The following is a 13,734-nucleotide window of genomic DNA, read 5'->3' as shown; positions in this document are numbered from 1 at the left end:
TATAATTATATTATGATATGTAGGGAAGAGGACTCTAGGTTATGGTTATTTTTATTGGTATAGAGGTATACAGCTGTCTTCAACCTTTAGTAGCAATTCAAAGAGTACAATCATATCATGAGGTAGATACGATGCTATAGAGAATTTTAAGAACCCCTGGATTTTACAAAATTATTTATAAGTTAAGAAGAGGTTTCAACTAAATGCCAAATGTAGAAGAGAATTAGATGTGTGCAAATTAATTGTGCTCATCATTCAGTGGTAGGGAGAGGGAACATGGGAAGAATAGATGAACTCTAGATAGGGCAGAGTGGTGGGAGGGGAAGGGAGGGGATATGGGGTTAGAAATGATGGTGGAATGTGATGATCATCATTATCCAAAGTACATGTATGAAGACACGAATTGGTGTGAATATACTTTGCATACAACCAGAGATATGAAAAATTGTGCTCTATATGTGTAATAAGAATTGTAATGCATTCCACTGTTATATATAAATAAAAAAAATAACAAAAAAGAGATTTCAAACTATATGGCAACTATGTGAATATCTTTTACAATGAAATTAATCTTTTGTGAACACCAGATTAAGAATAGTCCTACAGATTCTTTCCATTCCCTGACCTTATACATGGTTTCTATTCTTTCAATAGTTAAACAAAAATTATTAAGTGCTGGATATAGACCAGGAAATCAGTTGGGTACTAAATGGATAGCAGGAATTGGTTCTCAGAAATATGGTTATTTCCCCATAACATTTTATTTAACAAAGGCCTTTTAAAAATTTAGGTAATAGGCAAGTTAAATCTGATAATGTATTTCATGAAGCTGATTTTCACTGAGTGTTTAAACCCAGAAGTTTGAATCTCAGGATGGGACTAGTTTCAGAACAGACAGGAAGAAATGGTAGATTTCTTTCTTCAAGAACCAAGAAACAAAATCCTGTCTGTGATTTTGACAACTTTTAGAGTTTTAATGAGGAGATGGAAATTAAAGTTAAAAATAAAGAGGCCACAGTATTAAGTTTAAAATATGCCTTAGACAATCTCCGAATATCTTTTGCCTTTATTGCATAATTTTAACCACTAAATTCTCAGGGTACCACTGCATCCCTCTATTGAAGGAAGCTGGTGTGAGACAGGATCATGATGCCACCGTTCCTGATTTGTCATATAAAACACAGGAATTTTAAGAAGTTATCATTCAATGTGCTTTAGACGGAGTCCTCAGATTACAGAAGTTTAAATGTCACCGTAAATTCAAATATGAAGTTGAAGACCACTAACATTTTAAATAGAAGGCACATTTGACAAATAAATTGAGAATATATGTCATTGAATAAGAGCCTTTTGAAACATTCTGACAGTGTGATGCATGGGGGGCAGTACATTCAGGATTGTTAACGCAGAATGTTCTACTCAGTGCAGACTTATATAAATACACATTTTACATAAATTATGCTTTTCACAGTAAATTAATATTTATCACATCCCATGATCTTGGCATAATGTTGTTTTGAAGAATAGAATTAGATGCGTGCAAATTAATTGTGCTCATCATAAATGTCAACTCAGTTTTTTGTTGTTGTTTTTTTTGGGGGGTGTTCATATGTAGAAGAACAAATTTGTTCCCCACATTTTGTGTGGGTTGCTTTGAAAAGGCACCTCCTGTTTCGATCTACCTGGACTCCCCTACAACATGCATAGTTCAAGCAAGGCAGATCAAAGAAATCTGTCACTTTCCTCAATGAAAATCTACTTGGAGTGATGAATCCCTAAGTTGACACCTGTGAGCACCTGTAGCTCAATTTCTCCCATGCTTACAGAGAGGGGAGCTGATCAGAGGCAGCTGCTATTTGTAGCTAAAAGTGGTAAGCCCTTTGTCATGACCAACCTGCTGTGCCTCTTTGAGAGTTTCATCTAGGATGGATCTTGAAGATCAAGGATCCTCATGAACATGAGAATCCATTATGTGTGGAGCAAATTCTCTCTATTCCCAAGAGACCCATTTCATTCAATTTTATAGATTTTCCATGGAATCTCACATGTGAACTGGCAATCTAAGAAAGCGAACACTCTGAAGGGAAAGAAGATAAGTCCCCTTTCATCAGGAAGACTTTGAGAGTGCTCACTGTTATCAATGTGTGAGATATCATGCTGTTCCCCTGGAACTTTCTGCTCCAACTACGTTCTTTTCCTGTGACTTGGCACTTCTTGGAGTAGCATAAAGAGGGAAGTCCCGTGGCACTTCAGCAAGACACACTCTAAATGAAGTGCTCCTACCCAGGCAAAAAAAGTTAAGTTTCTGCATACAGGGCTGCTTGGTAAACTCTATATCTAAATTCAGGGTAAGTTGGCAACAAGATCATTACATTTTTTTTTTTTAAGATCATTACATTTTGAAAATAAGTATCACGGGCAAAATCAGGGATGGAGCCCTGAGCTGCATCCTCTGAACTGTCCATTCTTAAGAGTAGCTGCTGTCACATTTTAACCACCTTAGTCTTTCCAAGGCAGCAGAAAGAAGCTGTTCTACAGGGGCAATAAATATACTCTGGGGGACACAACACCCATCTGCTTTTCATTAAATAGACTGGACAAGTAGAAGAACAAATATGGTTTATTGACCAGGAAGCTACATTTTTCTGCATTTGTTGTCTGGCCCCTCAAAAGTTGGGCCTTTCACCCAAAATGAGTTAGCATGTTGGGACTGAGTTTTTGCCATGTACTATTCCAACCTTTAGACAGGACCACTTCACCTTAAGTGTTCACATCACCTTTAAATGGAATTAAAAGGTGGTTGAAATATTCCTAGGATTAACCCCGACTAAATGCAGGATGCTCAAAACAGAGACTAAGCTGAAACACTTTGAACTACATAACGGGCGTGGGGATGGTGAAAATGCTGAAATGGTCCATCTTGTAATTCCAACGGCAGCCTCAGCGCTGAGTGAGGCAGACTCCCTTCACCTCCACTCATTATTGCTCAAGAAGTTACAGCCTCAAAGAAAAAAGTCTTAGAAATAAGTTTTGGTTCATTAATTCACTTTGAAGTAATTCAGTCCTAAGAAGTTCCATTTGCCTCCCCACTTGTCTGTGTTCTGTTTTGTCCCATTCACTACATCTGAAAACCCTGTGGATTCCCCTGGGATGCAGAAATGCCTTACCTTGCATGAAGAAGGAGCTAGGGAAAGTGCTGGCTGCTGGCTTTGAGGAAGGGTAGCCTGGCGAGTCCCTATTGTAGTCGGCAGTGCTTGCTGATGGAGCATAGACCTGAGGAAGGAGAACCAAATGAATGTTGCTTTCTGCATTGACCAAAGCATCTCCACATCCACTGTTTGGTAAGAAGCAGGCTCAAAATGCTAATTTCTGACCTTATCCAGTCTAAGACCGATCAAAACCCCAGAAAAGCTGCCCCTTTCAAATATAGGAGGCAGTGGGGAATGTTCAGTAAATTTGTGTGAACAGAAAATAACCAGGAATGAGATTTTCCAGTCACAGACCACAATAGTGTCAACCATGTGGAGCTGTAAACATACTATGTAAGACCCCTGGGGTAGTCCTGAGTCTAAGCATCTCTGCTTTTTAAACACAGATGGCCCATGAGCACATGAAAGGTAAAAACAGAAAGATATTCACCCAGTCCAGCTTCTCTGAAAAGACAGAGTACAACTTTCAATTAAAAATTTCACTGGGGGAGGGGGATAGGGGTAGGGAGGGGGAGGGACACAAATGAAGCATCCGGACCACAGAAAGCGATAAATCTATCTTGGACTATTAAATTCCCATAGTGTCAGCTTTTTTTGCAGAGATGCATGAAAAAGGCCATTTTTTAAAAGCCTGGATCTAGACAAGACCACCAACAATCTGAGTGTACACAGGAAGAAGGGGGCCTCTTCCTTAGTGCTTATTGTATTTGTGTGTACCATAAACTTTAAAAGTGAGCCAAAAATCTCATTTACTTCCATTCGTTTACTAATACTCAGGAGACTTGGGGAACTAGTTTTTATAAAAATAGCCTGTGTGTATTTTCTTGTTTATGTTTCTTTCAAACAGGACACCATATTAGAAGAGCATTAATTCATAAGGTATAGTTTAACTATCAACTGGTTTTCCTTGCCTTTCTTTGCTCTCTCTCTCTCTCCTCTCCCCCTGCCCTCTTTCTCTCTGTGTGTGTTTACTTATTTATTTTTAATCCCCATTTTCTTTCGCTCTCAAAGTTTCTCTCTCCAGATGGTCGGAAAGACTGAAACACTGTCATCCTCCTGATGAAAATGGATACCTTCCTGCCTCCATTTTGAAGCAGACAGTGGCTCACAAAATTGGCACTGAGCCTACAGTGACAGTGGTAGGTCACAGCGAAAGAAAAAGGAATTCACCAATAAAAAGGCAACTGCAGGGTTACCAAAAAATAATTCCTGTGTCTTTTTTACAGTACACACGGAATAAACACCCAAAGAAAAATTATATAATTGCTCTCAGAACGCCATGAATCACAAACTAAGCATTAATACAGGGTTTAGAGTTTCACAAAGGGTAGGACCATAGAGACAGATGTGGGAAAATATGCACATACAACCATACATCAAATAAATGCTACAGGCCCCACAGTGTCCTTGAAAATTGGGAGGTCCTAGAGATTAAACAAAACAAAAATAAACCGGAGAGAGCCACTCACCCTTTAGAAAACAAGGATTTTTTCCCCCTAAATCATAGAGGGATTTAAGCACCGTATTTCATAAGATTTTATTTTATAATTTTCTTCCCATTCTAAATGTAAAAATAGCAATTCGCTTTTATTTCCACAGTGATCTCAATAAGGGGAAAAACATTTTTCAAGTGTCTTTAAGAAACAAAGACTAAAATGTAGGGCAGGAATCCAAAAACAAATCAACAACCTAAGTTCTGTCAAGTCAGTCCCAGTATTTTCTGGAGAACAACATGACTGACTTACAGCAGTTTGGGAAGTATGACTACATGTATTTAGAGGTCTTGAGAGAAGGCTCAAAGATGAAAGAAATATCGCCTTCTAGGAAAAGGGCGAACTGAAAATTAAATCATCTCACTCTAAAGCCAGAATGAGCAGAATCTCACTATGACTATCAACCTGCTATTATCCCGACACACATTTGGCCAACGAGGTCTAACACAAGCTAAATGCACCACACATGATTCCCAAAATTTCAGGAATCATTATATATTTACTACAAAACTGAAAATAAACTCTTATACTATTAAAAGTTACCTTATATTTTAAAACGATATAAAATAATTCTTTTAACATACAGTTTAACCTTAATGAAAAATTATACTACATTTTCCTTAAATATCAGTATTATTAGGCAAACACTTTTTGCTGACACCTAATAAGGTTCAACTAACTTTTCCAATTTTGGTAGAATTGCTTGACATTTTGGGGATGGATGAATGGATGGAAGGAAGGAAGAAAAGAAGGAAGGAAGATGTGTCATTAATTTTAGTCATTTAAAAAGAGTCTACTTTGACTATAAATTATGATCAAGCTCAAATATCTAAGGGTAAGAGCACTTATCCCAAATTCATAAATACTGCCTGAGTGGAAAGAATAGCTAAGTGGTGGAAAAGGTTAGCATACACAGCATGATGCAGTTTCTGGTTTACTGGCATCGCAGCCGCTGAAGACTTTTTAGATCACATGGATTAAGGTTGTTATAGAGGAAATGGACCTTTGTTTATCATTTCTTAATGTGCACTTTGTGCATAACTGATTTCTTTAACAATAATTTACAGGTCAGGTAATGTTATTGCTTTTGCCTTCATAGATTTCATCTTTATACCTAAACATTTATTTCTAAGGTAAGCTCTATTTTTATTTATAAAGATAAATATTGCATAGAACTATAATTTTTTTTGAAAGTAAACGGAACCAATGAATTTACTTATTCAAATGTCTATTTTAAACTTCAGAAAACTCCATAGTGGAATTGTCGAAGCAACTTGCTCAAGATGAGCAACTTGCTAAAAGTACATCACTATCTACTGGTCTTTATTTTCCATTATTTGATGGGTACTTTCTTTCAAGTTGGTGGCAGAGATAAAAATGATATTTAAGTAAACACAGAGATTATAATGTTCATACTTCGGCCTATCTTTAATCTTTTAATTTTTAATAACCAGGATAACCAGTGAGCTGCTTTATTATTTCCTACTTCATTCAATGATTTTGCCAATTTCTCAAACAAAAGACTTCAAAGCAGAGCTTTCAATAAAGTTTTTAATAGTGATATTAAATTCAGTAAGAAAAGCTCAGATCTATCTGGTTCTCATTATTATTCTGCTGGGTTTATACACAGATTACCAAACAATTGGCATTGTTTTCAATACCTAATATCAGAAAATCAGTCCAATTTGAAATTAAATATAAATCCCAACTCTAGTTCGACATGTTGAAATGACCCCGTGATGAAAAGTGAGAAAACCCCAAACTTCTCTTCCAGCAAGGTGGCTCAGTTCAAGGTGACAACTGGCCTTCAGACTCTTCCTACAAGAGTAACCGAAGAAGTGTGAAATTTTGTTGCCCAATTGGAAATGGGCTATGTCGGCCAAAGCTCACTGGGCATAGCTCTTTTGATGAATTATTTGTTCAGTCAAAGCCTCGTGGAAAACTAACTGCACAGGGCACTTCATATTAAATGGTAGCACCGCTGTCTTTCCTCTTATGATCCTGGATTTAAAACAAAATTGTATGTATACAGAAATGGTGAACTTAACAAAGTTCTCTAGAGAACACTAAACCTTGAACTGATAGAGGTAAAACAAAAACATCTTCCCTTGACAGATTAAATTTTTTGCTGTCATTTGGCAAATACTGTCATGGTGCAGTAGCCGTACCATTCCACATTCCTAACTCTTCCTACCCCAGTCATCAGAGATGTGGTAAGTTCTTCCAAAGAGAACTTCAGTCTATTAGAAAAGTAGAGAATCAAGCAGGCACATGAACCATGAAGGAGTGTGTCTCTTGCCCCTTCCCCTCCACAATTATAATGATCTTGACCTCTCAGTCTCATTTATGGAGATTTAAAAATAAAATGGTTGACATCTGTTTAGGGCACTTGGGGGAAGAGCTTTTGTGGTAGACGTTGCACATACATTGTTTCTAATCTTCATAGAAACCACACAAGCTGACATTTTTAATAGAGTTGTTTCTAATTTACAAGGCAGAGAAGTGAAATAAACCACCCTGGGTTAGACTGTGAGTTCTACCACTTATTAGGAAGGTGACCTTGGACCTGTTGCTTTTAACGTCTCTGGTCTTCAGATGTCTACCTGTAAAACGGGGACAACAATGTCTGCTAGGCAAAGATCTTGTAAGAATTAAATGGTGGAATATATAAAGCAACTCAGATGGTTCTAGAATGGTACCTGGCACGTACTAAGCATGCAACAAACATGAGGCACTACTGTTAAGGTCATGCTACTGTTTTTTATTAATTGGACAAATGTGACCCAGGAAGTTCATTAAGAATCTTTCAGATGACATTGCAGGAGATTTGATCTGGCCATCAAAACCTTTTTTTTTTTTTTTTCTATTATAAAACAATTCCTTGCTCTTCAAAGGCAAACAAGATAGTCTTAAAAATCAACATGAAGAGATACTTTTTTTTTGTATTTTATAAAAATAAAGCAAAGTGTCATAAGGAATGTCAATGGTGAAATCAAGTTTGTTTTAAGTAACCCCCTTCCTAAAGGGGAAACTGTATTCTGAGGGATAGGGTGAAGGGGCTTCAGACCACGGATCATGAGGAGTGTCATTAGGAGGGACTGGGTGATGATGACCATAGAATTCTACAGTGAATCTTACCATTCTTTAACATAACTACCCCCTGGAGATTCTGCAAGTACCATCTGAATATAATTTCCAGGAGAATTGGAATAACTGAAACATTGCAATCGAGGCATTCAGACCCTTGCAGAGAGTTACTAAGTAGAAAATAGTAAAGCAGAGTACACTCTACAGTAATTTTTTAGAATATGAGGAGTGTCATTCTTTTCAGGAAGAAGCAAGGATGGCTCCAAGGCAGTGATACCTCTACATTTAGAAAAGTTGGGATGAACACCAACTGTTCTATGTGACCATATTAAAGCTATATTGCAGGCTGACCCACATAGCAAAGGGCAGATATACTTGAAGAGTTAGCCTCCAGACAGAGGATAAAAGATTCAGCAAGACAGTAGAAATTACCCAGCTCTGGATTCACAACAACTGGGTTCAAATTCCACCTGTCACAATTCATTGTGAGGATCTAACACAGCAATTTATTTCCCACAGCCTCAGTTTCCTCATTTGTCAAACGGTCAATAAACAATACTATTACTTATATCTTATAAGGTTTACCCATTGCTAATAATTATTTTTAACAAAGTAGAATATATCCAATAAACTTAGTAATCTGTGGTTATATGAATTAAACTTAAGGAAAATGAAACTAATTTAAACATTCAGGCCCTCAGTCACTGGCTGTGTTTCAACTGCTCAACAGCTACATGCAGCCAGTGGTTGCCATACTGGACATTAGTAGAGAATGCCACCACCATCTTAACAAGTTCAAATAGACAGCTCTAGTAGGGAGTCTCTGAGGAGTCACTGGGCATGTTTGCAGTCCACTGTCAGAATAGATATCGCAATAATACCAGCTCACTTAAGACTTGTTGTCTTTTTGGCTAGGAAAATAGAAACTTTGCAGGTGGGCCAACTGGACAGGGAAATTCTAGGTATCTCTAGGATCTGGCACACAACTGGTGTGCAACAATTGTGGATTTTAAGGAACAACAGGATATTGAGTCTTTGTTTTATTTATTATTTTTAGAGTCACGTCTACTATTGTCTATTTCTTATTATAACCATCTGTTTAAATGCTTGCAAGTTGTGCCAAGTGATACACCACAGGAGACTATCTGTGACCCCAACTATGTAGCACAGAAAACTAAGAACTCTGGACCTGAAACTCCATCCTTGGCTCCTACTAGTCCTACAGGGAATTACAGTTAGACAAGTTATGGCTTTTTCGAGACAAAAAGAGTTGAACAGATTTTTAACATTTTCCGGTGTGTTTTCACATTATCAGTAATTTGGTCCCTCTATTTCATACTTTCTCTTTATTTCTACTAAAATTTTTTCTTTTTATTAATTCTGTAAATTAGTTCTTTAAAGATACTCCTTCCTCTTTACATGCTACTTCTACATCTGCCTCCCTCTGTCCTGTCTCCTGGACTCCAAAGTAAAACAAGTTCAACCTCATTTTGTAAAGGAATAAAGTTAGAGGATTCACCCAGGGGCATGTACAGAGTACAGGCTCCTGACTCCTCAATATAAAGATTTCCAATGGTCAGCAAAATGGCAAGAAAGGGGAATAAAAAGAATTCAAGTTGCACAATTGAATAGAAAGGTGTAAAGGCAGTTAATGATGTTCTAAGGCATATACCAGTCTGAGAATGCAAAAACCCAAAAGTAAAATCAAATTCAAGCAATAAAGATCAATCACCTAATATATTCTCAGCATACATTATCAAGTCAAGGAATATTAATTAATCAAAGGAAGATTCTTCCTCTACTTCCCAGGGATTGTTAAAACCAATCTGCATCATCATCACATAAACAGAAACTAGGGAGATAACGCAAGTGCATGCAGTATGTTGACAAACAGATATTTATCATAAATGGCAAATTTTCATAGGTGTAAGCAGCTTAAATTGTAATGTTTTTATGTCTAGTTAAACCACTTGGAGCTTTTAGAGGTATTATCAAACAGTACTAAGTGCCCTAAAACAATAAGAAGAATATTGCTCCCCAAACTCTGTTTAGGGGAAGTCTAGGGGGAAAAAAAAAGAATATTTCACAACTATCTAAACGTGTAAAATATACATTCATCATGTTCATGTTCATACATTACACCTACTAATTGAGCAAAATTCTTCAATTTACCAGGTTGTATCACAAAAATATATGAATAAGAGGATGCATATGATCCCCCATATAATTTCCTGCACGTATTAATATATTTAGAACACACATCACTGCAAACAATCATCCATACGCCGCATCACAAGAAACAGAATTTTGCCCCCTTCCAAATATCAGTTCATAATCCATTCATGAGTAAATAAAACCTACAGTGAATTGCTGTCAAGAGTTTTCCCCCCTTCTTATCCACCAAATTTCTTTTCATGTTAAGAAGTAGGAAAATTGTAAAAATTTGGATTGCCTTCTTTTGTATCTTTATTGATCAAATGACAAAAATGAAAGAAGTCAAGAGGGTCCCAAAGAAGGCGGCAAGAGGGAAGAGAAGTGGGGACCCCAGAGATCCACAGATCACAGATGGACAGACGGCAGCCCGGGGCTCCTCTACCCGTGCACTTGGCCTCTGCAAACCGCGATGGGAAAGAAAGGCCTGGCGCTGGAGCATTCTGGCGCAAAGCTCACCAGGAGCTGCAGGAAAACCTGGCATTCTTCGTGGTCAGCTATCTCTTGTTCTTTCTCCTTTTCAAATGCAAAGGCCAAGGTATCCTTCCTATTTTTTTTTTTAAATATAGGTAGTTATTGTGACTTTTTCTAATTTCTAAATTGGACTTCAAACTCTAAATAAAAATGAGTGGGGTGTAGCTTTGTACATATATAGAAATTCACAAGGAAGGGGGAAAAAGAGACCCTGCTTCAACTAAAAAGACAAACTTAAGACCAAATACTGCTAACTAAGATAATGATAATTTTGCATGTTGGTAGTGGCCCATTATATTGGAAGTATTTTCAAGGTGTTATCCCTAGGCAGCAAAATGACCAGGAGAAATGCAGTAGGCTCGTCCCACTATACTTAAGAGTTACAGACCATTGGAGAGTTTAAGCTGTTTTCACATATTATCTCACTGAATTTCCACAGCCATCCCCAGTGAGGTATGTAGGAAAACAAAAGCTTAGCATGCTCCACAACAGCAAAAGGACCTGTCCCAATGCCTATCGTGCCCCAGTTCAGAGATGGCAGGACAAAATGATGACAATAATAAGAATAGCTAATATTTCATTTATGATATGCCCAACACTGTCCTTGCCAAATTGTAACATACATGAATTTTGACTTTACATTTTATTTCATTATCATCCCAATTCTATAGCTAAGAAATATGAGGCACAGAAAGATGAGGTAACAACTTAGGTGCTCAAAGTCACACAGCTAATAAAATGGCAGAGTTGAGATGCAAGATCATGTCCTCTTGTTTCAGAACTTGACCTTTTAACTGCCACAACAGCATCTTAAGAGTTGTCTCCAGGTTGCTTGTTTATGGACTCCTACCCCAACCTAGCTTTGCAGAGTCCTAGGTCCCACTGAGCAGCCAAGGTCCTGGCCATTTGGCAGCCAAGGGCAAGTAAAGGAGAAGGCGGTTTTGACCAAAGAGAAGAACACAAGATGATCTTGGTAAGAACAGCACAGTGTAGTCTGCCACAAGAAGCAGAATCATTCATCTGTCTTCCAGACATAAAGTTGTACAAAAAAGAAGTATTAATACATTTGGTTAATAGTCCCAGAGACAAAGAGGCTAAGTAATGTGCTGAGAGCTGCAGTGGGGTTTTGTGGTGAAACCAGACTCATGACAAAATACCAGAACACCAGGCTGATTAAAAACCATCATATTATTATCTGAAGTACTAAAGTGAAGTGTGAACGTAGCCTTGTCTATGTACTAGCCTCTGGCTCCAAATGCTTTTTATTTTTACACCTGCATTTCTCTTGCTCTTGGCACTAAGTGAGCAGACACTGTGTGTTTGCTATTATATTCAACTGGTATATCACAGGAATGCCCACTGCCAACATCATGAGTACCTTGGCCCTAGCTGAAAGTACCTTAAACTGATTAAGTTATTACACCTGGCTAGAGATCTCTTGAAACACTTAATTGCACAAAATTGGGTCCAGGTGAATCCTGACTTCTCCCTGGTTCCATTCCTTATGTTACTTATTCCCAGGGGAGCTGGCTTCATCACCAGGCTCAGGATTGGCAGAGATAAGGGACTGTGGATGCTAAGCACATCACAACTCTTTAATATGTTCTAAACACCTAACGAAGTTGTTTCCCAACTTCTATTTATTGAATGCTCATCAGAAATTAAAGGAAACATCGAGAAGAACCTGATGTGTTATTTCTATTAGTTATTGCAAATCTTAAACACATATAATTATTTATATCTCTATTTACACTTACAGATCAAATTCATGGCTTTCAAATATGTCTAATAGATGATTTCCCATTGCAATGCTTTTTTTTTTCCCACCCTTGGCAGCTCATCGTTAGCTGTGTTTACAGGACAACTACTGTTGCATTAGGAGGTACTGGAACATCAAAATTGTGTTGGTTGTATCTGCAATAAATAGCTTTATGACCTCGGAAGACACCTGTTCTATCGATTCAAAGAGGGCAGCGAAGTCTTCCTGCTGAAAAGACAATTTCCTATGTCTCTACCATAAAGAGAGGAATCGACTTGAAGTTCACTCCCATGTTGATTATCCAGTGAACAAGAAGAGGGCCTGCTAAGGCTCGCTACTCTCAGAAACAATAAGGTTAAAAAAATGGTGAAAAAAAAAGTGCAGGTGTGCTTGGGCATATGTGCATGTAGGGCCCAGCACGGAGCAGGCTCAGTTACTGAGTGCATGCAAGCATGACTGAGCAAAGAGCACGCGCAAGGTGCATGGCAGAGTGAGGACAACATCATAACTACGTGAGACAGATAAGCATTTGTTTGTTCTGCCAAAATAGATTTTACAGCACTTCACTTCTCTACGTGTTCAGGGTTGAGCTTTCCTTAGAAGACGGAGGCAATTATCCAGAATGGACCACCTATAAGAATTCCAAGTGTACCATTCTCCAACCCTTTTCCCTTGGTGCCCAAGTCCCTAGGTTGATGGCTGAAGGTTAGGGCTGACAGCCCCACTGCACATTAACAGGCAAATTTTGCAAAAGGGTTATAAGCTCAAATAAGTTTGGGCACCATGGGGTAAAAAAAACAAAAATGAATTCCACTGCTACAGACCTCAGTCAAGGTACATGACTATGCAAACCTGAACAATTTTCCATGGCCAACAAGCCACTTTACAAAACACTTGACCGCTCCCCCATCTTTGGGAAGTGTTGTCAGGGTTTGTTGGCAGCCACTGCACTGCAATGCAACCAGGCTCAGATGTCCTCCCAAAAATGAGCTTTCAGAAACAATGAGAGGAAAGTGCAGAAGGTGAGGGAACCCGACAGTGTTACAGAAGGGAAACAGTGCAAAAGAAAGATGCTAATTACTCTCTAGCTTGACCTTGTGCAATCCTAGATGTACTATTTCTATTTCTCCCATCCCAAGAGTCCTCACTATTGTGTGTGTAGAGCAGGCACAAACAGCCAGAGCCATCATTCCTAGGCGCCCATTCCTTCCCCAGAAGCAAGAGGCATCCTGAAGAAAGTTGTGCAGAAAGTCCCTTTAGAGAAGAGACCAAAGAAGGAAAAAGCATTGTGTACATATGCAAGAATGTAATGACAAATCCCACTATTACGCATAATTATATCATACCAATAAAAACATACAAAAGAGAAAGCACGGTGAGCCCAAGATTCTAAGAAATATTGAAAAGACATGAACACTGGAACAAACTAGTCATAAAAGTGGCTCTGCTCTCTACATTCTTGGACCTTACTGAATAAAACGAAATTTGAAGCTAGTGGTGC

General features: G+C 38.2%; 1 protein-coding gene across 22 annotated transcripts in view; it reads right to left on the bottom strand.

Moving 5' to 3' along the window:
- Tcf4 (transcription factor 4) overlaps positions 1 to 13,734 on the bottom strand; it is a 346,604-nt gene that overhangs the window by 52,373 nt on the left and 280,497 nt on the right. For all 22 annotated transcript variants that reach the window (XM_027949012.2, XM_027949014.2, XM_071602722.1 and 19 more), the window contains one exon: positions 3,168 to 3,273. In XM_027949012.2, coding sequence (XP_027804813.1) covers positions 3,168 to 3,273 — 106 coding nt within the window. The remainder of the gene's footprint in view (positions 1 to 3,167; positions 3,274 to 13,734) is intronic.

Source organism: Marmota flaviventris, chromosome 16, assembly GCF_047511675.1.
Source record: "Marmota flaviventris isolate mMarFla1 chromosome 16, mMarFla1.hap1, whole genome shotgun sequence".
Lineage (NCBI taxonomy): Eukaryota > Metazoa > Chordata > Mammalia > Rodentia > Sciuridae > Marmota > Marmota flaviventris.
The sequence above is the reverse complement of the archived record's forward strand: the minus strand, read 5'-3'. Positions and strand labels throughout refer to the sequence as shown.